This window comes from Urocampus carinirostris, chromosome 18 (genome assembly GCF_059441175.1).
Source record: "Urocampus carinirostris isolate Australia breed hairy pipefish chromosome 18, RoL_Ucar_1.0, whole genome shotgun sequence".
Classification (NCBI taxonomy): Eukaryota; Metazoa; Chordata; class Actinopteri; order Syngnathiformes; family Syngnathidae; genus Urocampus; species Urocampus carinirostris.
In genome coordinates, this window is record NC_142366.1 from 15,926,218 (window position 1) to 15,953,353 (window position 27,136).

Below are 27,136 nucleotides of genomic sequence, written 5' to 3' on the forward strand. Positions count from 1 at the left end.
ACTTGATGTCAAGTTTTGGGCATGTTTGATAATGAATTATCTTGCCACACTTGGGATTATGGTGGCTCACTGTTGTTTCAAGCGCTGCTCACAGACTGTGTGAACGCTCAGACCCGTAAGGAAAATTACAGGGAACATTGATCTGTAAGGTATCAATTTCTCAAACTAGAAACTGTAACCTACCTGTTTTCTTAGTGGGCCGTGCCTCCCACTTTCGTTTCTACTCTGGTTAGAATAACCATTTTGTGCTGTTCTCTGAAGTGAATAGTACTTACCGTTGAAGGACATCTTCAGTGTCTTGGCAATCTCACTCACAGAATCGCTTTAGAACAATAGACATGTGAGTTTTATTTTACTGGTCATTCTAAAAATTTAATCACACCCACAAATGTGACGCTCCAGAAGCTAGACTAATTTAAAGGAAGGTCAGTTTTACCGGTTGTACCTGCCCAAAAGACAACAGTAAGTAGCCAAAGGATCCTTAGCATAATTTTTTAGCATGAAGCAGTTAGCATTTAGCCGTTAGCATCACTATTTAGCATGTAGCAATTAGCATAACTCAATAACATATACCCATTAGCATAATTTGTAAATATGAAGTCGTTAGCATGTATCCATTAGCATAATTTGTAAGCATGAAGCAGTTACCATTTAGCTGTTAGCATCACTTTTTATCCTTTAACCATTAGCATAACTAACATGTACCATTAGCATAATTTGTAAACATGAAGTTGTTAGCATGTAGTCATTAGCAAATCATTTTAACATGGAACAGTTAGCATTCAGCCGTTAGCATCACTTTGTAGCCTGTAACCATTAGCATAACTCATTAACATGTAACCATTAGCATAATTTGTAAATATGAAGTCGTTAGCATGTAACCATTAGCATAATTTTTTAGCATGAAGCAGTTAGCATTCAGCCGTTAGCATCACTTTTTAGCTTGTATGCATTAGCATAACTCATTAACATGTAACCATTAGCATAATTTGTAAACATGAAGTCGTTAGCATGTAGCCATTAGCATAATTTGTAAGCATGAAGCAGTTAGCATTCAGCCGTTAGCATAACTTTTTAGCTTGTATGCATTAGCATAACTCATTAACATGTAGCTATTAGCATAATTTGTAAATATGAAGTCGTTAGCATGTATCCATTAGCATAATTTTTTAGCATGAAGCAGTTAGCATTCAGCCGTTAGCATCACTTTTTAGCTTGTATCCATTAGCGTAACTCATTAACATGTATCCATTAGCATAATTTGTAAACATGAAGTTGATAGCATGTACCCATTAGCATAATTTGTAAGCATGAAGCAGTTAGCATTCAGCCGTTAGCATCACTTTTTAGCTTGTAGCCATTAGCATAACTCAATAGGTAGCATCAAAAACATGAATTGGAAGACACAGGAAGGATCATTAATAATAAAGCAATTTATTTGCCAAATAAGAATGTCTGTACACTATTTACAAGCACGTGAAGAGATGATTGGCCCAACACAAGAAGGTCAGACTGCGAGGAAAGGGTTGATGCGTGATGAGGAAAGTGGGATTCCCGACCCCTTTGCCTCTGTCACGTTTAGAAAAGAAAACAATTCCCGTGACCTGTTTGGATTTCGAGTTCCGTGTCCGCCCCAGGTGACACTCATTGGATTAACACTCGGATGGATTTTTTTACAACAGGGGTGTCAAACTCATGGTAGAGAAACACACCTATGGGGACTGGACTAGTAGATTAAAGAGAAAGAGAGAGAGAAAGAAAGGAAAGATGGAGAAAAAATGTGATGAGGAAAGCTATAGAAAGTGCAAAAGAGGGAGAAAGAAAAAAGCGAAAAAAGGAGTGAAAGCAAATAAAAGGGGAAAGAGTGAAAGCAAGCTCAAAAGAGTTAAGGGGAGAGAAAGGGTAAAAGAGAGAAAAGAAGAGTGAAGAGAGAAAAAAATAAGATATAAAAAGAGAAATAAAATAGAGATAAAGAAAAAAATAAAGGGAGAGATAAAGGGAGACAAAAAGAGGGAGAATGAAAGAAAATAAAAGGGGAAAGAGCAAAAGCAAGCTCAAAAGAGTTAAGAGAGGGAGAGAAAGGGTAAAAATAGAAAACAAGAGTGAAGAGAGAGAAAAAATGGAGATATAAAAAGAGAAAACTAAAGTGAGAGGAATGGAGAGATAAAGGGGAGACAAAAAGAGAAAGAAAAAGAAAGAGAAAAAGTGAGAGAAAAACAATAGAAAGGTAAAAGAAAAACAAAAGAGAGAGAGTATAGAAAAGGGTAGAGAAAGGGTAGAAGAGAAAACGAGAAATTGAAAATATAAAAATAGAAATAGGAATAAGGGAAAGTGAGAAAAAGGAGAGGAAAAAAATCGAAAGAAAGCAAGAAATAGAAAGATAAAAAAAGAGAGCAAAAAGAATGAGAGAAAGTGATTGTAAGACAGAATGAAAAAGAAAAACAAAAAAGAAAGCAAACTCAAAAGAGAAAGAGTGGAAGAGAGAGAGAGGGAGAGAAAAATAAAGAGAGTGAGTGAGAAAAAGGGAGAAAGAGAACTAAATCCAGTTGTTCTGTGAGCGTCTTTTGGGACATCACGTTGGCCCTGTTAAGATCCCGGGCGGGCCCGATGTGGCCCGCGGGCTGCCGGTTTGGACACCCCCGGAGACGAGGAGTACGATGCGGAAGGAGGAGAATGGGGGCGGCGGAGGGTCTCACTGGGGGCCTTCGTCCTCGCCGTCCACCGGGCTCATGGGGGCCGAGTCGTCTCCTTCCTCCACCAGCTCGTGGGACGCTTCGCTGTGACGCTTCGACGGAGGAGAAGATCAGCGAGAGGTGAAGCCCCAAACTCAAGAGGCGAAGCCCCGAATTCCCCATAGGGATCGACGTCCCGTTTACGAGTCGAATGAGGAAAGGATTCAAAAGCAAAAACTCTGTTTAGAAGAACTAGCTGGGCTATGGCAGGTAGTCCTTAGCATCTGCTCGTTAGCATCTACGTGATGGCATGTAGCCGTTAGCACAAGTCTTTACAATGAAGTCGTAATTATGTAGCTGATAGCTTGGCATTTGCTCGTTAGCATCTACAAGATATCATGTAGGCGTCGACACGACTCTTTACAAAGAAGTCGTAAGCATGTAGCTATTAGCTTAGCATTTGCTCGTCAGCATCTACATGATGGCATGTAGCCGTTAGCACGACTCTTTACAATGAAGTCGTAAGCATGTAGCTGTTAGCTTAGCATCTACATGATAGCATGTAGCTGTTAACACGACTCTTTACAATGAAGTCGTAATCATGTAGCTGATAGCTTGGCATCTGCTCGTTAGCATCTACAAGATAGCGTGTAGCCGTTGACACGACTCTTTACAAAGAAGTCGTAAGCATGTAGCTATTAGCTTAGCATTTGCTCGTCAGCATCTACATGATAGCATGTACCCGTTAGCATGGCTCTTTACAATGAAGTCGCAAGCATCTACTCATTAGCCTGTAGCCGTTGGCCTAAATTGTTAGCAGAGTCATTAGCATGATTCGCTACCATGTAGTCATTTGCATGTAGATGTTAGCATCTATTAATAAGTATTTGGCTAATAACACAAATTGTTAGCATGTAGCTGTTAGCATGAATTCGTTAGCATGATTTCTTAGCATGTGGGCGTTAGCATGAAGTCATGCATGTAGCCATTAGCATGACTTAATTGCATCTACTCGTTAGCATATAGCCGTAAGCCTAAATGGTTAGCATGGAGCCATTAGCATGACTCGCTACCATGTAGTCATTAGCATGTATATATTAGCGTCTTCTAGTTAGAATGTAGCTGTTAGGATATACTCGTTAGCATGTAGCTGTTAGCCTAAATCTTTAGTATTGAGCCATTATCATGACTCGCTAACATGTAGTCATTAGCATGTAGCTGTTAGCCTAAATCATTAGTAAAGCGCTTTGGAAGGTCTTCAGTGACTTGAAAAGTGCTATATGAATGCGGGCATTTTCCCATCACTTCTTTTTTTTCATCTAGTTTCAGTTTTCTGTTCCCTTAAATTGTTAAAAACTTTGTCATGATTATATATTGGACATTGCACTATAAAAGACTTTATACGATTGAATACAAGTTACATTTATAGAGTGCAATGAAGATTTTCACAGAGTAGGCTTAAGTTCAATGACAGGTCACGCTGATCCGAATGCGGAATGTTTTGTCTAGTACTGTTGAAAACAGGACTCTGACGCGGGACGGCGGGCGATGTTTTCAGAGCAAGGCCCTGATGACGTAGAAACGCTCGGTGTTGTTTTTGAGTTTTTCAGACATCGGGACGCTCTTCTCCGAGATGGAGGAGCTCACGTGGGGGCTTACCTGGCACGCCCATGGGAGGAGCCGGCACACCAGCTTGCGGAAAAATGTAGGCCGAGAGAAGAAAGCGAGAGAACGAGGGGGGAGGCTTGACAGAGACTCGAGCGACACTAATTTGGCTAATTCGGCCATATTCGATGGAGTTCACTTAGTTCAATTGTTTAAGAAATTAAATCTGCCATCAAGAAACGAGCGCGCATTTCTAGGTGAATGTAGGTTGTGTTTGGTTAATGGAGTCAGATAACTAATTTGAACAATTTGCTAAACGGTAAATCATAATATTAAAACCTAACATGTCTCATTAATCACACGGTACAAAAAAAATCGAGGATCTAAGTAGTTGCCAACCCTCAATCAATTTTATCGATTAGTTGTTGCAGCGCCAATCAATTTCATGCAAACTTCCCCCCAAAAAAAACAATAATTAACCGATTCTTCGACTAATCGTTTTAACGAACGATGAAAATAATCGGCCGTTGCAACCCCGCACTCTTGCGGACGAAAACGACGCTGACCCCACAAGGGGGCGCTGCTCACCTGTTGCCGATAAACATAGCAGGCCGCTATGGCGACCATGGTGGACTCTCCGATGAAGCCGGCCAGCAGGGAGCCGACTCCCAGCGTGGCCCCGTGTACCCTGCGACGATCCGATAATGAGTGCGGGGGGGACGGCGGCGCAGGGCGGGGCCCGCGATCTTACCTACCCCATGTAAGGCAGCACCACCAGGCTGGTGATGAGGACGATGATGCGCAGGACCGAGCTGGGGGCCAAAACGAAGGTCTTCTTCAGGGTCATCAGCCAGCCCGTCAGGTGAGCCCGGACTGTCACTAAAAACAGTGTAAAGCGATATTGTTACATCCAGGGTATCGAAAGTTGACACCCCCTATCAAATTTCAAAATTTGAGGGACCCTAATTTCTCCTCATGTCGATATTCTCCCTACCGTATAAACTGGATTTACAACTATCACCAAAAATGCTGAAATTAGGGAGTCATCTTATATGCATATTTTGTGGTGTGTCATGAGTGGCAAATGGTAGGCTGCATGTTGGGAGGTGGGCGTGGCTTATAAAGAAACAACAAACTCATCGGAAATTAATAGACGACAGAATTTACGGTAAAGCTCTGCCCAATTTTGGTCTTTTAATTTGTTCATTTATGTCTGCAATATGTGGCACGGCGGATGAGTGGTTATGGGTCATGGGTTCGAATCCAGCTACCAGCCTTCCTGTGCAGAGTTTGCATGTTCTCCCCGCGGCACTCTGGTTTCCTCCCACATTCCAAACATGCATGTCAGGTTAATTGGCCGGTCCAAATTGTCCCTACGTGTGAATGAGCAAGTGCATTGTCTGTCTCTGTGTGCCCTGGAACTGTCTGGCAACCAGTTCAGGATGTCCCCTGCCCACAGCCCGAGGACAGCTGAGATGGGCTCCAGCACCCCCGCGACCCTACCCAGGATAAACGGTGCAGATAATGGATGGATGGATGTTTGCAGTACACCATAACTGGCGAAAAAAATAAAGGGGTATCCAGAAATGCAGAAGGAGATCTTTGAGTGGTATGAAGCCCGGAGACAAAATGGATATGGAGTGTCTCGGCAGAGTGTTGGTTGGCAAGCTTTTAAGATTGCACAAGGCAAGAAATATGAGGGATTTACTGCTTCCACATAATAGTGTACACGTTTCCTTTTGTTTTTTTTGCGGCTATTTTAAAGCAGTTTAAGGGACGTCGACTTCCATGTGGGTATATTGGGTATATTGGGTAAATTGAAACTAGCTACTTATTTACAGAGTAACACGCTACATCTTGGAGTCAGTCATCTGGGGGGTAACTGAATTACTTTTCAAATGAAGTAACTAATACCTAACATTCCTTTTTTTCGGTGGAACGTCGGACACTTCCCAGGGGTGAACAAACTGAGGCGCAGGCCACATTGGGTTAAAAAATTGGGAGGTGGGTGGGGCCAGGATATAGATCCGTATTCACCTCAGCAATACACGAGGACCAAAGATAATGGAAGTAATCCAAATTTTCTGTTGTTGCTCCCACTTTATTTTTAAATCCATGTATATTGGTGCGTGTGTTGGTGTGTTTTAAGGCTGAAGTAGTAGGAGTGTTGCAATCTGGCACTATTCTCCACGATAGTGTTGCCCGGGCGCTAGAAACATAGGGCTCACATTTTATGCTACGCAGCCCTCGTATGGAATAAACTTCAAATCTTAGAACAATAGACTGTCAAGTTTTACACAAGGTTCTCTTTTTCTGGCTACTCTGAAAGTTTAAACCCAGCCACAAATGTGATGATGCTCCAGATACTTGACGAGCTCAAAGGGAGGTCTGTTTCATAGCTTCTTTGTGCTAAAATCATTGTTTCCTGATAATCCATTATCCTTTAACGCAATTGAAAAAAAACAGTGCTTTTCCCCAAGATTTTTTAAGTGTCCCCAAAGTTTTGAACTGCAGTGTACAAATGCACCCGAAATTATCCCTCTATGCCCCTTCTAAAAACCATAAAAAAGGATGTCTCTTGAATTTTTTTCAATGTTGTCCAGGGGATGTGAAAATGATCGTGATTCCTAACCTGGAAGCGGGAAGAAAGAGAAAATGCGGAGCGGAACCACGCAGAGCACGGCAAAAGGGTAGTCCACGCCGATGATGTCCACCAGGATCTTCTCAGACACGTGGGGGCTCCAGAAGACCACGAAGCAAAGCTGCAACCACCCAAAAACAGACAACCCGACAAATCAGCCGTCAGTCGCTTCAGGCAAGATTGTTAGATCGTCCGTTTTTTTTTAAAGTCGATCGATTCCGTCGAGTTTCCAAAAATCTAACATTGATCCGTGAATTACTTCGGACCGGGGAATACAACTGTTGAATTGAAACAAAGCATAGTGATTTCTGCCAAGTGCTCTGAATGTCAAAGTGAAGAAAATCGGTGACTATGGTAGCCAAATGCCTTGTCATCTAATTAGTTACGCGCATGAATGGATGAACCACATTGTCCCTATGTTCCTATCTCGGTTTTGGCAGAATCACCAGGGAAATGTCTAAGAAAAATAACACACTGGGGCGAGATTACGACTTTCCTTCGTGGACTGCGTTTAGAGCTTTCAATCTCTATCAACTAACAGAGACGCCAAACTGCTACGGATATCATCATACATAAACGCTTGTATTCTTTCTAATAAGAAGTGTTGAATATTTTTTGTGCCGGCAGTTGAAAATTTTTGGGCTATAATTTCCAAATATGACATCACTGTTTGGTCTGATAGGGGTGATTGCTTGAGGCGCCCGCCTCAGTCTAAAGATTTCATGTAAGTGCAACCGAATTATTGATTAATTTATTGCGGACTGATTCATTATTTTCAAATTAATTCCTAATGTTTTTTGAATATCCTTTTTTGAGGAGAAAATTTGAAAAATATGTATAAGAATAGAAGAATAGAATAGAAGAATGTTTTTATCTAAGCCATTTGTGGGAAATACAATTTGGCCCAAATTGTCGCTTACAACGTTTCGTTTGAGCTGAGAAAAAGTGAGACAAAATTTTATACTGCTACATATCTGGAGCTGTGACTAAAAATAGTGTGATAATGAGACAAGATAGAATGCCTTTTCAGGTGTCATCTGCATCCCTAGTTGTCTAGTGGGTAGGATCCGGCACTCTCCTCGCCGCGATCCGGGTTCGATTTCCGTTGCATCCAATGCTATGTAACATCTATCCATGTCACTAGCGGCCTGGTGGTTAGGATTAGGTTGCTCTTAGTACAGATGCTGCCCTACTTACGAACAGGATAGGTTCCGGACGATTGTTCGCAAGTTGAATTTGTTTTTAAGTTGCTTCGATGCTATATTTTGTATGTTTAGGGTTTAAAGATGAATAGAGTAAAGTTTAACTTACTTATAGAAGATGGGCTTCAAGAGTTAGACTACTTCCTCCTCCGTGGTAAAAAGTGGAGGGAAAAAAAAGCGATCCAACCATTTTTTCAACCGCATCAAGCTTTCTTATTCCACTTTCATTTCAAAAGAAACGTCTTGCCTCTTCTTTACAGTTTACACCAACCATATTGAATGGATGCACGAGATATTAAACAATAAAATTGTCAAAGTTCTTAGCGAACTGGAGATACAGTATAGCACAGGTGTCAAACAGGCGGCCCGCAGGCCAGATCAGGCCTGCTAAGGGATTGGATCCGGCCCGCGAGACAACACTCAGAGAAGCGCAAGAGAAAAACAAGCTGCAGGTTGAAAGCCAGGTTCCTCTCACAAAGACACTGTACTTGTATATTTATTTTCTCTCTCTCTCTCTCTCTCTCTTTCTCACCCCTTTTCTCCCACTCTGTCTGTCTCTTTCACTCTTGGTGTCTCTCTTTTCTCCTTCTTTGTTGCTCTTTGTCTCTTTCTCTCTCTGTGTCTTTTAACCTCTTTTGCTCCAACTTCCTTTTTTCATTTTCTCTCTTTTCTCTTTCTCTCTTCCTACCCTTTGCGCTTTCCTTTCTCTTTCCTCTCCTTCTGTCTTTCGATTTCTCTTTGGATTTCTTTCTTCCTCTCCCTTTCTTTTCCTCCTCTCTCACAACTTTTTATCTTTTGTTTCTCACGCTCTCTCCCTCTCTCTATTTTTCTTTCTTTGTCCCGCCCTCTCTCCTTCTCCCACCTCTTTCTTTTATTTCTTTATCTCTCTTTTTCTTTCTCTTTAATCTACTAGTCCGGCCCCCGACAAAATGTTTGTTCTATTGTGTGGCCCCCGAGTTAAAATGAGTTTGACCCCCCTGCAGTGTAGTATGTTTTCACACTAGGAGGAGGAAGCCGGATTTATTGTTCGGGGTGGATGCTGGGTGACCTCTCACAGCTCCACACGGTGGTCAGAAGCACGACAAAATCTAACTTAAAGCAATGTTCGGATATATTTCCACCTCTTGAAAAATTTTTTCGTATCTACAGTTTTTCGTAAGTCGAATGGTCGGAAGTATTGCTATATGTTCTATCCCTGTTTCACCCATGGTTAAGCAATTGAGGTCAGAACCAAATTTATTAATTGATCAATAGTAGGACAAATATGATAACGCATTTCAATTTGGTCAATTTGGGGATTTTGGATGCGGCTTATTGTCCCAAGTGAGCTCAGTCTGCCGTACTTCTAATTACAGCCAGAAGGTGGCAGAGATGAGGAGCTACGGCGGAATTTACAAAAGGGAGGCGTGGTGGACAAGTTGCAGCCTGAAGAATCGCATGCATACCTTAAAAGGGAGGTAAACCTTTTTTGTTTTTGCTGTGGTGAAGTTGAAACTTGATGAGTTTAAAGCGGAAGAAAAAAAAGTCTCGTCGACTCCACCTGCTAAAGTCGTGTGTCAAATGATACTTTTTCTGCTCCGTGACAGAACCAGTTTTTCGCGCGTACCTCTTCTGAATAACACGGGTGTAATCCAACACCTCACGGTACATCCAGGCAAGCCCTGTGACCGATTTGGGCGCCCGCTGGTCACATGATGAAATGGCACGCTGACCTTGTTGTCTCATATTTGCTTCGGTCTTACTGGAGTTGCTTTTGACTACTCTGCATTTTTGGAGGGGGAGGGGGCTGACAACCGCGCTATGAAACAACGGGCCGAGGTCTGGTTACACTGTTAATCCCCACCTTACCGCTATTACTTCTATGTTTTCCAAATTGGAGTGGGTATAAAATCTAAATTTCCAGGATGTTTTTATCTCCTATTTTTCTTTTTTTAGTTCCTCATTGAGCAAGCATAAACAATTCTAAAGTTTGCTAGCAAATTAGCCTTCATACAGTGGATTAAAAGCAGACCTTGCGTATCATGGCAGTATCTCAGTGACGCGCCAACATTTAACAGTCGGGCAGTTGGACGGAACAAGCAACGTTGATTATACTCAGTGAAAACATACAGGGAGAAATCAACACAGCCCATAAGATCATCGGCTGCTCTCTTTCTGTAGCACTATTTTTTTGCAGTATTACCATATTCTTTCTGTAGTGTTGTTTTGTAGTTTTACCTTAGTATTTCTGTAGTAATTTTATAGTCTTACTGTAGTATTTTTTTTGTAATTATACTGTAATTCCTTTGTAGTATTGCTGTAGTGTAGTGTTTTGCAGTATTATTCTAGTATTTTTGTAGTATTACTCTAGTATTTGTGGTGAAGTATTACTATACTTTTGGTGGTATTTCCATAGTTGTATTTTCAAATTATAGTTTTAATGTAGTATTTTTGTAGTATTTCCATAGCTGTAATTTTCTATTATGGTTATACTGTAGTATTCTTGTAGTATTTCCACAGCTGTAATTTTGTGATGTAGTATTACTATAGTACTTTTGCAGTATTTTTGTAGAATTACAATAATATTTTTAAGTATTACTACATTATTTTTGTAACATTACTATAGTATTTTTGGTAGTATTTCCATAGTTGTATTTTTCTATTATAGTTTTACTGTAGTATTTTTGTATTATTTTTACAGCTGTATTTTTGTGTTGTAGTATTACTATAGTACTTTTGTAGTATTTTAAGGAATTAAAATAATATTTTTAAGTATTACTACAGTATTTTGTAGTATTATTATAGTATTTTTGGTAGTATTTCCATAATTGTATTTTTCTATTATAGTTTTACTGTAGTATTTTTGTAGTATTTCCATGGTTGTAATTTTTGATTATGGTTTTACTGTAATATTTTTGTAGTATTTCTACAGCTGTAGTTTTGTGTTGTAGTATTACTATAATACTTTTGTAGTATTTTTGTAGAATTACAATAATATTTTTAAGTATTACTACAGTATTTTTGTAGTATTACTATAGTATTTTTGGTAGTAATTCCATAGTTGTATTTTTCTGTTATAGTTTTACTTTAGTGTTTTTGTAGTATTTTCACAGCTGTAATTTTCTATAATGGTCTTAACTGTAGTATTTTTGTCGTATTTCTACAGCTGTAATTTTGTTTTTAGTATTACTGAAGTTTTTTTTGTAGTTTCACTGTCGTATTTTGTTTTCTTGTTTTGGTTTTGAATATGTATTCCCTGCAAGGAAAAAATAGAATAGGGTAGGTGCTTAAAAGCTTCAGCTTTAGTGTACTCACTTTAGGCATATGTTTATGTTTTGTATCATTGTAATGTACAGCTGTTTTTTGTGCAAATATTTGGATGTTTCCTTTTGTTAATTAGTGGTTCATGTTGTTTTTTGTGTTGTGCCACAAAAAAACCCAAAAAAAACCGTGAGACTTGATGTGCTTCAGTGGGTTAGAAATAGCTTGGTTCCTGTAAAGCCCAACCAATTGAGGCTGTGGAAGTTGAGGAAACATTCCAAAAAGAAATCTTACCGTGAGCGAGAGTGCCAGACAGCAAAATGTAAACTTCTTAATATGCGACTTGGTCACGGACGAGCTGGCGTTTAACTTGTTGCTGGGATTGTTCTGGCGAGGGATGGAGAGCAGACGTGAGCAGAACTGGCTCCGGTCGACGCCATAGCGCACGTGTATTTACCTTGTCGAAGGCCGGATACACGGCTCGGAGTTCGGTTAGCCAGCCGTAGGGCATGTGACCCACCGGGTACGTTGCAGTTAGCACGGCCACCGCCTGGTAGGACAAGAAAGGGAAACAGGTTATAATACCGGGGAAGCAGCCATAAGAAAAACGAAACAAAACAAGGTAAATCAGTGTAGATGTTGCAATATAATTAAATATTCTCGACAACAGTGTACAGCTGATTAAAAGCCTCATGCTCAAATTTAAGAAGGAAACTCAATTTTGTATTTGAACAAGACCGAAGTTTTATCTCAGTGCAGACCGGTGGCCAACCCCGTGGGAAATTTTGCATCGATGCCTTTGGCTGCAGAACGCCAGAATGGCGCCGTGCCCCTGCACGCCTGTAGCCGTTCTCAGATCGACTGCAAGTTGTTTACATATTCGCTACTATGTTGAATGAAAACGTGAATGAGGGCTGCGTTGTGTAAAATATAATATTCCTAGATGACAGCACTAGGGCCACGACACTGTGGAGAATAGTGCCAGATTGCAACACAGATGTGGTTTGTGTGCTGTAGTCACTGGTGGTTGTCATGGTGACGGACCAAATTTCATTTGTTCTTCAACGGTTAAAGGAAACTCCAACGACCTGACAATGACCTGATGATATGGAAAGAGAACAGAAGCTTCTCATAAATAACTTCCACTGCTTTTCAATTTGGTTATATGAATTGAGGAATTGATTTGTGGATGAAAGGTTTGAAATATTGCGAGTACAGAGTCAATATTGAATACACAGGAAAAACATTGGGTATGATATTATGCATTGAATAGTCTTATTGATTCTCGGCTTTGCACGTGCGACATTTGGCTGTGCATGAGGTAACATATTGGAAAATTGAACAAGTTCTATTTTAACTCCGAGCCATATGTACAGTATTTTCCGCACTATAAGGCGCACCTAAAAGCCTTTATTTTTTTCAAAAGCTGACCATGCGCCTTATAATACAATGCGCCTTATTTATGGATCAACATTAAGTTTTCCAACTAACTTGCAGCCGCCGACTCGATTTTCCCCCGAACGCCAAGTAGTACGCGGTGGATGGTGGGATTTATTTACCGGCGTTTCATTGGCTAACCAATGTGTCAATCATCAGTTGAATCGATCACTATTGGCTAAAGTTATTCGGAGGTCAAGAGGCGGATCCTTCTTATCATTTACAGACTGCCATTGGCTCAAACGGCAAACAAAGCCTGCAATTGGCCGAAAAAGATGTGTCAATCATCAGTTGAATCGATCACTATTGGCTAAAGTTATTCGGAGGTCAAGAGGCGGATCCTTTTTATCATTTACAGACTGCCATTGGCTCAAACGGCAAACAAAGCCTGCAATTGGCCGAAAAAGATGTGTCAATCATCAGTTGAATCGATCACTATTGGCTAAAGTTATTCGGAGGTCAAGAGGCGGATCCTTTTTATAATGTACAGGCTGCCATTGACTTAAACAGCGAAACAAAGCCTGCAATTGGCCAAAAAAGATGAATGCGTATAGCATGTGGCCGATGGCATAGAGAAAGCATTTTTTTCTATTCTGTATTTGTAAATATTGTATTCTCCTGGATTTACTACCCTCACGGATATAAGAGGACATTGCCTGCACATTATTATGAACACAATGACTTCGGTGAGCTATTCCCGGTTTTATATTGTTTTGTTTCAGACTGAACTCGATGTTTCTGTGATAAGCGGTGCAGATAATGGATGGAATGGAGTGTCTATTTTTAAATTAAACTCAATTCCAAGTGTTTATTGTCATATGCACAGTAAAGTTGCGAGCGAAAAAGAAAATAGATACGAAGGAATGGTTATCATTTCTTGAATCCCAAGACTTTAACCTTCCGAATGATGGAACGATGCATTTGAGTGACATCTTACGGACACCGCATTCGCACGTGTTCTCGACACGTATTTGCGTCTTTGCAAGCTTTGGGAATGTTAAGGGGGTAATAAGTTGGACTGAACTATCTGACTGTTTTGTCCACGTTCCCATTGTAGCGCCTTATAATCCGGTGCGTCTTATATATGTCAAAAATAGGACCAAAATCTATTTTTTCGGGGTGCGCCCTATAACCCGGTGCGCCTTATAGTGCGGAAAATACGGTAGTCATAAAAAGAGCTATATATGGCTCTTGACCCATATGTAATCACGAACAGAGCCACAGATGGCTCGCAAGCCATATGTAGTAACGAAAAACAGCCATATATGGCTCACGAGCCATATGTACTCATGAAAAGAGCCATATATGGCTCGCAATCCATATGTACTCACAAAAAGAGCCATAAATGGCTCGCGAGCCATATGTACTCACTAAAAGAGTCATATATGGCTCGCAAGCCGTATGTACTCATAAAAAGAGCCACATATGGCTCGCGAGCCATATGTACTCATGAAAAGAGCCATATATGGCTCGCGTGCCATATGTACTCATGAAAAGAGCCATATATTGCTCGCGAGCCAATGTAATCACGAAAAGAGCCACAAATGGCTCGCAAGCCATATGTAGTCACGAAAAAGAGCCATATATGGCTCATGAGCCATATGTACTCATGAAAAGAGTCATATATGGCTCGCAAGCCATATGTACTCACAAAAAGAGCCATAAATGGCTCTCGAGCCATATGTAGTCACTAAAAGAGCCATATAAGGCTCGCGAGCCATATGTAGTCACGAACAGAGCCACATATGGCTCTCAAGCCATACGTAGTCATAAAAAGAGCCATATATGGCTCGCAAGCCATAAGTACTCATAAAAAGAGCCATACATGGCCCGCGACCCATATGTACTCATAAAAAGAGCCATAAGTTCCCGACCCCTGTTATAGAATATCAAAAACAGTAATAATATACACGTTCATCAAAGCTGTGATGGCAATTTCACAAGCATTCTTAAAGCCCTAATGTGTAATAGTTGACTACTAGATGGCACTCAGTTGTCTGGTAGAGGGTGAAGGCCGGTGATACACGGCAGAGCGTGGCGGCAGGATGCCAAAAGAATATGGCGCCAATCCAAGGCGGCATTCCACAGTTAAAGAGATATACAAATTCCTCGACCTATGATTTTTTTTTTTTTTATAGAAAAGAAACATTGAATGATTGTTTGTGTATTTTTGCCCAGTATTCAAAATCTATGCTTTCCAATAGGAGGCAATAAATATCACACACCGTCCCTTTAATTAGGATATCAAATAAACACATGGCAAAACATATATATATATATAAATTACCACATAAATGACTAAGTTGACATGACGATAAAATACCTTGTAATGATACAGAACATAAGAGTTTAATGAAACGACAATATAGCCTTTAGGAGAAATATTAAAGCAAAATAAATTAATCAAAATAATGCAAGATTTTTAAAGAGTCCATAGAAATGCTATAACACCTAATTATTTTTTACATGATTGATAATAGAAGTGCCAGATGTATCGCTGAGGATAGCCTTAGCCGGGTGGTTCCCAAAGTGGGCGGTACTGCCCCCCTGGTGAAGGTGGAACGATCTGGGGGGGCGGTGAGGAAGAAGGGGGCGGTAGGGGGGTGGCAGTCCGAAGTCGAAGTCAGAAGTTTGAACGTTTGTTTGACGATTTGTACACAACACGTTAAGGCTGCACGATTAACCGAAATCGCCATGTGACATAGTGCAGCTGTGAAAGCGCAAAGCACTGCGGGTTTTCAAGGTTTTGTCGTGAGTGACGGAGTTTTGGCCAACCACAATTGTTACTGTTCGAGTTTTAAAAGCGCCGACCAATCAGAGGCAAGTTTTTATAATAGCACAAGCCAATAGACGCGATTCAAAGTTTGCAAGATCCACACTATGCCACACCTACCGTGTGAGCTCATTGAGTGTCATGGCAGACTCTGTAAACATAGTCCCAGAGTCAACGAACGAGAAGGAAACAAAGCTTCCACCAAAGAAGGACGGTACATCACTTGTTTGGACCTATTTAGGTTTTGACGAAGCGTACGTGGAACAGAAGAAAACGCCTGTTCCAGAATTCCAGAGGAAACACAAGTCATTTGTACTAGAACCATAAAAATTGGGGGCGCCAGCCTGCAAAAGTTTGGGATCCATTGCCTTAGCCTGATTGCTAGCCGGGTCAGGAGCAGGCTAGCTTTAAATATAAATCTTGGGGCTAAATTCAGCCGAGACACATATCCTTATCGTTTTTTCCTCAACTTGCTTTCATGCAATACACCCCCCGAGGTTTCCCTAACCCCTTGCTAGACGATTCACCTACCAACACACTAAACTAGATAACCAGGGTTGGGTAGGGTTACTTTAACTTGATTACTTTCAATTACTTTTGGATTACTCCAATACCAAATGTGCTAATAAAAGACAAAAGAAACTAAATATGAATACAATTATGACTCACAACACGTGGTAGGCTTTCTCTCCTGGCTTTGATCTCTTTGATCTCCGGCAAAACTAACATAAAATGCGACAGAAACAAAATGAAAATAAATCCAAACAGCTTGCCAACCTCATTTTTGCTGTTCCATGTATTCCGTTACTTCCCAAGCCTGCACAAAATTGAGTCATTTTATTCATATTTAGTTTCTTTTGTCTTTTATTAGTTTATTTGGTATTGGAGTAATCCAAAAGTAATTGAAAGTAATCAACTTAAAGTAACCCTATCCAACCCTGGAGATAACAAGGGAAGCAGTGGCTGTGTACAGTAAGTGAGGTATTGTTGATGTTATTGTAATGCCTGCATGCAGCCAGGGAGCAAACAGGAGAGCAGAACAGGTAGCATTGCGTTGTCCCTTATTTCCAGGCCGTTCCAACAGAACGGCTTTGTGGTCCATGTTTGGCTGCACACTTGCTAGAAAGCCCCGGAGGGAGTCGGTTGACATTTGCACAGGGCATCTAAATTTTGAGGAGCTCAGGCCATCCGACCGCCAAACATGTTTGTGAGCAAATAGCTCTCTGTTTTTCATCTAACAACGGCAGCCAATCACAGACAACTTGCAAGAAATGCTGCCACCTCCCCTTGGGAGCACAAGGTAGTCCCTAAAAACATCTAGGGTTGGAAATCCAAAATGTTGAAAGAGCCATATTGGATGCTTTGAACCGCTAAAAAAAATAAAAGCGTGAAAAAGTATGTGCCCCCTTCCTGATTTCTGTTTTTTTTTTTTTTTGCATCTTTATCACTCGCTAAAGCAGGGGTGTCAAACAGGCGGCCCGCGGGCCGGGTCAGGCCCGCTAAGGGATTGAATCCGGCTCGCGCGAGAACGCTCAGAGAAGCGCAAGAGAAAAACAAGCTGCAGGTTGAAATAGGTCAACTTGATGTTGCCAAAGCCAGGTGCCTCGAACAAATGCTGTACTTGTATTTCTTTCTTTTTCTGTCACTGTCTTTCTTCCTCCCTTATTCTCTCACTTTCTATCTCTCTCTCTCTCTTTTCCTCCCTTTTTCACTCACTTTCTATTCGGCTCGCTACAGTTTAGCTGCACGGGTCAGGTGTATCAACATTTCGTTCTGTGCGCATTGTTACAAAGAATGACAATAAAAGTCAATTCTATTCTATTCTATTATTCTATTCCTCTCTCTTTCACTCTCTCTGTCTCTCTTTTTTGTCCTTTTTGTCTCTATCTCTCTGTGTCTTTTTACCTTCTTTTGCTCTCTCATCCTTTTTTCATTTTCTCTCTTTTCTCCCTCTCTCTTGCTTTCTCCTTCACTATTTCTTTCATTCTCTCCTCTTTTCTCTTCTCTTTCTATTTTTCTTTGGATTTCATTCTTTCTTTTTCTTTCCCCCACTATTTCTCTGTTTATCTCTTTTGTTTCGCAAGCTCCCTCTCTCGCTCTTTTATCTCTCTCTATCTCTCTCTCTCTTTCTTTGTACTACCCTCTCTAATTTTCTCTTATTTGTTTCTTTTTTTTCTTTCTCTCTAATCTACTAGTCCGGCCCCTGAGAGAATGTTTGTTCTATCATGTGGCCCCCGAGTTTAAATGAGTTTGACACCCCTGCGCTAAAGACTCAAAGCATAGGATTTTAATGTCACATTTACGATCAAAACATTTACGATAATCGGTAATGAGTCTTTTACAATGCTGTGGAGGGCTTTGGGCCATATTCGAGGCTTTTCTGGCATGAACTGCCCGTTTAAGGTCACACCACAGCAGCTCACTTTGATTTAAGTCCAGACTTTGACTTGGCCAATCCAGAATCTTAATTTTGTTTCAGTTTTTGAGTCATTCAGAGGTGGTGTTGCTGGTGTTTCGGATTATTGTCTCGCTTCGTGATCCAAGAGTTTGAGGGCACCAGCTTATGGCCGGACGTTTTCCTTCAGTATCTTCTGGTAAAAACCAGAATACATTATTCCGTCAACCACAGCAAATTGTCCTGGTACTGAGGCAGCAAAGCAACTCCAGATCATCACACTGCTTGACTGTTGGCGTCAGTTTCTTTTTTGTCAAATCCTGTGCCATTTTCACGCCAGATGTAATCGGCTGCACACCTTCCGAAAAGTTCAATTTTGACTCATCAGTCCACAGAATGTTTCTCCAAAAGCCTTGAGGATAATCAAGATGCTTTTCAGCAAAAGTGAGACATCTCTGTGTTCTTTTGTGATAGTGGCAACTCTCCCATAGAAGCCGTTATTGTCCAATTGTCTTTCTTATATTGGAGTCATTTACACTGACCTTAACTGAGGCCAATAAGACCTGCAGTTGCTTGGATGTTTTTTGAGGTTGTAGCCTGCTTCACGTTGTCTAACAGATTCAAATTCAGGTATTTCTTGATTCAACACAATAGCCATCAGTTTTGGGCGTGGTATGTGGAATTTAATTGAGCTTTCCCAAAACTGTGGTTAGTCAAAGTTATTTTGTGATTTAACAAGGAGTGGCAAGATAGGCCCCAAATCAATTTTGTGCCTTGATAAATGGAATACTCCTTTTAAAACAGAATTTTGTATTTTCTTGGATTGTCTTTGTTATAGCAAAATTGGTTGAATGATCTGAAACCTTGGTAAAGATAAATATGCAAAAACCACAGAGTTCAAAAAGGGGGCAAATAGTTTTTCACGACACTGTAAGCCTTATAAGGACGGTAACACCCATCCATCCATTATCTGCACCGCTTATCCTCAGTAGGGTCGCGAGGGTGCTGGAGCCCATCCCAGCCATCCTCGGGCAGTGGGCAGGGGACACCCTGAACCGGTTGCCAGCCAGTCGCACGGCACACAGGGACAGACAACTCACCCGTTCATTCACACCTAGGGACAATTTGGACCGGCCAATTAACCTGACATGCCTGTTTTTGGAATGTGGGAGGAAAACGGAGTGCCCGGAGGAAACCCTCCGCAAGCACGGGGAGAACATGCAAACTCCACACAGGAGGTTTGATCTCATGACTCAGAACTGATAGAATCAATATATATAACAAATGAGTATCTCTCAGCTCCAAAAAGGTTGGCAACCCCTGACTTAAACGGTATCTGATACTTTTTATCACCTGGGAGTGGTGATAATGTCTGTCCACCCAAACAAAGGGGGAAGGAGTTGCGATATGAACACCATCTTTCACAGTCAGTCAGGTACGTTACCCTAGATGAGAAAAATGTCTCAAAAAGCTGACTCAGCGCTTTCGGTTTGGCTTATGTTGCATTTGTTTTCCCCCAGAAAGACATTCCACTCTCCCAGGCCAGAACAATATTAAAAATCAACAACATTTTAGGATTTTAGTATCTTTCTGGACTCCGTCTTACTCTTTTTTGCGTTTTGCATTCTCCTGTACTGGTGACCCAGCCAAAAAGGGAAATGCCACCCAAAAATGGTTTTGCGTCCAAACACGAGTGACGATGTAATGGTGCACATTCATTCTAGTTATTTTTGCTTCGAGTGTCATAGGCTTCTGTCAGCATCAATGTTCCCTCTAATTTTCCACGGGTCTGAGCGTTCACACAAAGTCGGTGAGCAACGCTTGAAACAACAGTGAGCCACCATTGTCCCAAGTGTGGCAAGATAATTAATTATCAAACAATAATTGGAAATGCAACACAAACTTTTTATTCTTTTTTTGGGTGTTTTTTTTCTACTTTTTTTTTAATTCTTCTAAAAAAAAAAAAATCTCATTGTGTTTATTTTTTCCGAGCTCTTGCTTTTTTCTTTTAGTTCTCTATTTACTTTTTTCCTACATTTCTTTTTTTTTCTTTTTTTTCTGGCTTTTTTTCCTAAATTTTTCCTTCTTTTTTTCTCTTCCTTTTGTGTCTTTTTTTCTCAGCTTTTCACTACTTTTTCATCTCATCTCATCTCATCTCATCAGCCGTACCGCTTATCCTCATTAGGGTCGCGGGGGGGCTGGAGCCCATCCCAGCCATCTCCGGGCAGTGGGCAGGGGACACCCTGAACTGGTTGCCAGCCAATCGCAGGGCACACAGGGACAGACAACTCATTCGCTCATTCACACCTAGGGACAATTTGGACCGGCCAATTCACCTGAAATGCATGTTTTTGGAACGTGGGAGGAAACCGGAGTGCCCGGAGGAAACCCACGCAAGCACGGGGAGAACATACAAACTCCGCACAGGAAGTCTGGAGCTGGATTTGAACCCACGACAGGTTCCCATGACATGAACTGTGCCGCACAAGCGCTAACCACTGCGCCGCCGTGCTGCCCCCCACTACTTTTTCATTTTGGTATTTTTTTTATTTTTTGTTCTATTCCCCCCTTCTTTTAGGTGATTTTGTGCATAATTTTACTTAATATTTGGTCATGTTGGGATTAAAGAAGCAAAAACAACCCGAAGAGCCGTTTCGGACCCGAAAGAGCCGGTTCCTTTTTAGTGACCCGAGCCGAAGAAGCCGGTTCTCGATATACTCTACTAACTATACTCAACTTCGTTCGACTTCAAAATACCGCATTTAGGACACAACGTCAGGGGAACCCGTGTATTTTTACCTTCATGCACTGTAACTTTGACTTAAGTCGCTTCTTAATAAGTAATTTTGAGCCTTCATTTTTGTGCGCTGGCTAGATTTTCTTGTGCGCCGAGAATGTGCGAGCAGTGCGCAATTGCGCACAGCTTAGAGGGAACACTGGTCAGCATCCTTCACAAGTAAGCATCTGTTCAATACGGTACCTGAAGATAGAACCCGCCTTTTTGCAATACATAAAAAATAGTATTGTAAAAGCGTTCCCAGGTCAGGATATTCAAGATTTTATTTTTCAAGTCCAAGCATATTCATTTGTATTACCCCTTAATCACAAAAAGTCTAAAAGGGTTCCACAGACCACTATTACAAAATTCCCTGATCTGAGACTTTCTCAAGGGCTTTTGAGTCAAATGAAAGAAGCATTCATACCTCGGTAGCCTCTGTGGTCCCCTTAAGGTCTCTGGACACAAACAGGTTGACAATGGGCCGGCTGATGCGTTGGGTTGCCAGGATAAGTGCCAGTGGCCACCAAAAGCTCAGCATCTTCTTGACGGTGGCGTCCCCCTGCCAGCAAACAAAACAGTCAAAGGCCCACTCGCTGTTGCTCCTCTTTGCAAAAACAGGCCATGATGACTTACCCCGACATCAGGGCCGCTAGAGTCCGGGATGGTGTCGTGAATGTTGCAGTAGTAGCCCAGCCCCACCATACTGAAGCGGACCAGGGCACCCATGTAGAGTGAAAGGATGGGAATGAGGAGGGGCTCTATGCACTCGAGGTTGCTGTGCAACAGGATGGCCACAAACACGATCTGAAGCAGAGCACACGTCCACCACACATCTTGAACCAATGATAGCCTTAGAAGACGGACGGCAGCTGTGTTCTAATACTTTGCCTGTGATTGCTTACACATGCTGCAAGGCGCTCGTACTGTAAATTCCAGACTAAAAGCTTTTTACGAAGCTGCTGGAAACATTTATGAGGATGTTTTTGGCAACATTATTCACATACTTAGAGCAAAACGCGAGGTTTAAGAGTTTTTTATGGAATATTTACAACATACTCACGATACTTAAACGTTTTGCCCACAAATTAAGTCCTCAGTTTATACATCCAGATTGAATTGGAGTGGAAGTTAACCATCAAAATTGCTACTCTTCTCCTTCATCGGCATAAATGCTAGGTCACTGAAGTTTTCTTTAATCCTCAATGACCGATTACAAGGGAATGCAATTTACTCCGCTACAGCGACAACAAATTCTGGGTTACAATCTGGCACTATTCTTCACATTATGGTTACCCTGGCACTGTCTTCTACGAAAACAGGGTGATTCAAAGAATATATCTTTTGAGATGTAAAAAGAGATTTACTCTTCCTAATCCGAATGAAATATCCAAAAAAGTATGTGGTTTATGTAAACGATGACACATTGTTTACTATGTCAAGTGAATAATCCAGCTCCTGCATAACACGCTGAAGCATATTTTGGGCAACAATCTCCCGCAGATTAACATTTTTTTAATTTTATATACAAATTATCTGCTTGTCAGTTAGTAAAGGGAAATACATATACAGTGGAACCTCGGTTTTCGAACGCCTCTCAGTTCGGACAAATGGTGTTCGACCAAAAATTTCGAGAAATTCTTGCTTCGCTGTTCGGTCAAAAAAATCGGAGTTCGAACGCCGGTACGCTAGGGTGCGACAGGTGTTTAAGCCCCTAATTATGCCTCCGAAGAAGGTCGGTGCAAGCAGGACAGGTGAAAAAAAAAACAAGTTGTTTGTCCAACTATTGCCTTAAAGAAAGACATAATAGCTAAATATGAAAGAGGTGTACGAATTTCCGATCTTGCTAGTGAATACAGCGTGGCTAAATCCACTATCAGTACGATAGTAAAGAATAAGGAGGCTGTGAAATCGAGTGATGCGGCTAAGGAAGTTAGCGCTATAAGCAAGCAACTGCCGCAAGTTTTGGAAGAGGTTGAAAATCTTTCGATGATTTTTCTCTCCCCACCGTCCACCACAAAAGTAAGAAATCCTATTCATAATCCTTTTTTTATTTTTACACGTTCATGTTAGCGTAATCTTTCGTACGGAAGATTACGTTAATGCAAACGTACGATTAGCCTGGGTTAGCTTCATGTTTACGTTCGTGGTAAACATTCAGGGTGTTGGAACGGATTAAAACGATTTAACATTACTTTTAATGGGAAAAACGATTTTCGGTGATCGACCAAATCGGTTTTCGAACAGGGTTCTGGAACGGATTATGGTAGAGAACCGAGGTTCCACTGTATCTATTATAATAATGAAATATTAATACTCAAGGGGTACAACATTTTGGGAAACACCCTATTAGGGCTCACACTTCACGCGGTGCAGTCCTCATACATGTTTTCTTTCCAAGCAGTAAAACATAAGTGCTTGTCATTGTAATCGCCATCTTGAATGGTCACATGATCCGAAAACAGGTGACATAAACAACTCTGAGAACTGAAAACGCAGCTGAAAATGGTCAGGTGTGCGGGCGCACGGCGCTGTTAGCGTTTTGCAGCCAAAAGCTTTGACGGCATAATTCCCCGCATGGTTGGCCCCAGGTGTGCGACAGGTTTAAAAAGTAAGAAATTGAGGTGAATGAGTTCATTTCTATTGCCGTTCAAACCTTTGGCTTTCAAATCCGGTGAGGCTCATACAAAGACAAATTGAATTTCGTTCTTAAATTTGAGCGCGCTGCTTTTAATGAAGTGCACTCAGTTCAGAATTTAAGATAAGTGGCTTGATAATCCTCTCTCCCTACTTAATCTTACTTACTTACCTATCACCGTAACCAGGGTTGGGGAGTCCCGGAATACATATAACGGCGTTACGTAATTAGGATACCATAATAACTAAATTGGACTCCGTAAATTACTAATAGAAAGAGGTAATCAAATTACATATGTATTTGGTTAGAAAAGGGATTATTTTCCAGGATTAAAATTGCAATTAAAACTAGATATTCATAATGCGCTGATAGACAAACTGTTTCTATTAAAATTTCAATCATTGACACTTGAGAGACAGAGAGAGATGAAATGTACACATGATCTAGCATGCATCGTAGTAATTTCCTTATCCTTTGCGCAAAATATTCAGATTGCACGTTAGTCACACTGTGTTGCAGGTAAAAGCACGTTTCCTTTTGTCTGTATTTTATTTCGCCTTTAATGTAGCACTCATTTTGTTGAATTGGCGTGAGCCTGCAGTTTCGTGAGGGCAGCGCAGTTGCACGTTAGTTATGCGTTCAGGGACATCAGGTAAATATGTTTGTCTACTTTTTGTATTTTTCAGTTAATGGTGAGAATGTTTGACGTAGCCTCGTATATCTGAATATTTTTAAGAAGTTTGGCATCCTTCACATAAGTAAAACTTGAACACAAGACATCCAAGAGGTTTCTAGAAATGTAGAGTTCAAGAGTTAGGCGACTTTCTCCTCCGTGGTAAAAAGAGGACGAAAAAAAAGGGATCCAACCATTTTCTCAACCGTATCAAGCTTTCTTATTTCACTTTCATTTCAAAAGAAACGGCTCGCCTCTACACTTTACACCAACCACATTGAACGGATGCATATGAGCTATTAAACAATAAAAATGTCAAAGTTCTTAGCGCGCTGGAGAGACTGTATAGAATGTTTACAAACGAACTAGAAAGAGAAAGCAGATTTTTCTTCTTTGGGGTGGATGCTAAGTGAGCTCTCACAGCGTCACACACCGGCGGAAAGTAGCACTATAGTGCTGTCCTTTACTCCGAAAAAGGTGCACACAATACAAAATCTAACTTACAGCAATTTCCGGATATTTTTCGACATCCCGAAATTTTTTTTAATATCTACTGTATTTCGTAAGTCGGATGGTCATAAGTAGGGGAGCGTCTGTATTTCTATTATGATCATTTTCTATTGTGTCTGGTATTGGAGTATTTCAAAAGTAATCGAAAGTAAACATTACTGCAATAATATTGGATTCTTTAAAATATTTAAAAAATTCAAAAGAAGTGGTGATTTTGTCATATTCAGGGTATTTCTCATAAAACATGCTTATGACATGATGCCATTACTATTTGAGATCCATAGCCATCAATGTCACTGAAATATTTAGCTAACCTCTTTGTTTTGGAGGGGAAATTTCTTCTGCTGTCACTGGATGAACGTTTCGTACCTGCGCAACAACATCCGAGATGGAGGCTGAGCCCACGATGACGCTGTACTTGTGCTTGAGGAGGATGCCGGCATGGATCCATGCCTGCACCCACAAAAAAAACAAAAACATCTTTAAACAGCCTCACTTGGGGCACTACATCTGCAGTACCACAAATGAGGCCTGCAGAAGAAAAGTTGGCTGAACTTTATATTGTTAAAGGGACAGTATGCATTATTTAGCATCTCATAGTAGTAAAAAAAGAACAAAAAACTCTTAACTGATTGAAAATACTTGCGTAAACTTTCATAAAAACCTGCAATTTTTAAATAATTGTAGGTCGAGAAATTTGCATTCATTCTTCTTGACCCTCACCAAAGAAATAATAAATCTGTGCAGTGTGGTCACTTTGACTCTCCGCAGTTTGTATTCTTTCTTGTGCTTTAAAGCACTCGTTTTTGGTTGTGCTACACGGTACTGTGACATCGGGTGGTCCAAAAATACACACTGTCCCTTTAAGTGAGCCACTTCACTCTAAAACCACTTCGGTTAATAATAAGACCAGAACAATTTTACACAAAACAATTGTTTGTGTCGTTCTAAACAAAATGACCCAAAACTGTTTTGTTTAAAATTAACCAATGTTCGAGCGTGTTATTCAAAACAAAAAATACTCTCAAGCAGTATTCTACAGCACAAAAAAAACTAGATATTACAAAATTGTGTCATTATCTACAATGCAGGTCAAATCAAAACAAGTATTGGATTGATGCATTTTCACCCGATATAGTAATCAGTAAGAAGTAGATTGGGATGGTACTAAACAGGGGTCACCAAGGTTTTGAAGCTGAGAGCTATTTTTTGTTATCGGTTGACTATGTTGTTACTATGTTACAACCAGGATGCAATTATTAGAATTATTTTGACATTTGAGAAGGTAATTAAATGTTTTTGAGATGAAGTGGTTGAGGAGTATGTTAGGAGTGACAAGATTGGATAGATTGAGAAATGAAATTGTCAGAGACAAAACTGGAGTAGTAGTGGAACTGAGCAAGCGTGTGGATAAGAGATTCCTCGATTGGTTTGGACACATGGTGAGAATGGATGATTGACAAGGATGGATGGTGCTAGGAGGGCACTGGAGGATAGAGGTCTAAATGTAATGGAAGCTAGAGCTTTTATTGTTGAAAGGAATGAGTGGAGAGTAGGGTGGTCCTTAATGGGGGTCGAAAATTTTTTTTTTGAAATATTGGGCTCTGACCCCCCAGATATGTTCCTATATCGATAAAAACACACTGTGTGCAATTTTGAACAATTTGGATAATATTTAGAGGTAGCTCAACGACTTTGAAATTTCCCAAAATGGTAAAATTTTGGCAATTTTCGAGAAAAAAACGGAAATCTTAACCCTATGTGTACGGCGTTTTAGAACATCCAATTTCAGTCCATTGCTTATAATTGTAACACAAGAAAAGTTACAAGTAACTTTGTACACTAGGTCTGATATAATGTGCGAAAAATCCTTATTTTTCATACCAAAATTTCAGAGGCCTTGAGCGACCTCTAAATATCCTTTGATTTTGATGAAACTTTGCCTAATTACGTTTTGTATATATTGGAACATATTCAAGGGGTCAGAGCATGAAATTTTAAAAGTCGAAAAATAAGGACCACCCTAGTGGAGAGGTGTTGTAAAAGGATAGTGGGATGTTTGGACGCGTTCTAAGGGATGGGCAGGGCACCTGTATGATGCGGCAGGGGTAAACCAATGAAAACTGTCGGGCCGTGCTGTTGAACAGAAGTGTGTTGTGTCACCCTGACCCGAGTGACATGGCCGCTTTCTCGTGTCCCGTTTCATCTGGAGGGACGAAAGCATGACCAACTTGGGTGCCGAGGTGCTTAAATTGCTTGAGGGTTTGGGGATTTGGGTTGGCCATGGTCAAGAAATTTTTTGCATGAGTTTTTTGCTACCTTTTCCCATTTTATTTTCTTTGTTTTTGTATGTGTTTGTCTTGCTGTCGGTAACCCCTCTCGAGGGATATGACCAGGGTAGATAGATGGATAGAATTTTGACATATTATTTGAGTTAAAATAGGCTTAGTTGACCACTAAAACATCATGCCAATTAGATATAAAATTTCCTGGAAAATCACAATCACGGGTGAGTTATTTTCAGAACCTGTTTGCAAGTTACTCAGGTGTTCTTAGGGGGCCCGCATCCACCAC

The 27,136-nt window shown here is 40.7% G+C and overlaps 1 protein-coding gene across 2 annotated transcripts in view; it reads right to left on the bottom strand.

The window, feature by feature from the left end:
• Nucleotides 1–1,413: 1,413 nt before the first annotated feature.
• Nucleotides 1,414–27,136, bottom strand: part of LOC148348498 (progressive ankylosis protein homolog) — a 36,046-nt gene continuing 10,323 nt past the window's right edge. Inside the window, exons 4-12 of one of the 2 annotated variants that reach the window (XM_088322548.1) lie at nt 24,932–25,015; nt 21,378–21,548; nt 21,169–21,303; nt 11,818–11,910; nt 11,655–11,747; nt 6,910–7,039; nt 5,033–5,156; nt 4,866–4,965; nt 1,414–2,785 (exon numbers count right to left, since the gene is read on the bottom strand). In XM_088322548.1, the coding sequence (XP_088178674.1) occupies nt 2,693–2,785; nt 4,866–4,965; nt 5,033–5,156; nt 6,910–7,039; nt 11,655–11,747; nt 11,818–11,910; nt 21,169–21,303; nt 21,378–21,548; nt 24,932–25,015 (1,023 nt within the window). In that variant the 3' untranslated portion in view covers nt 1,414–2,692. Of the gene's footprint in view, nt 2,786–4,865; nt 4,966–5,028; nt 5,157–6,909; nt 7,040–11,654; nt 11,748–11,817; nt 11,911–21,168; nt 21,304–21,377; nt 21,549–24,931; nt 25,016–27,136 lie in introns of those variants that run through there. The other variant, XM_088322549.1, reaches the window with a different exon arrangement.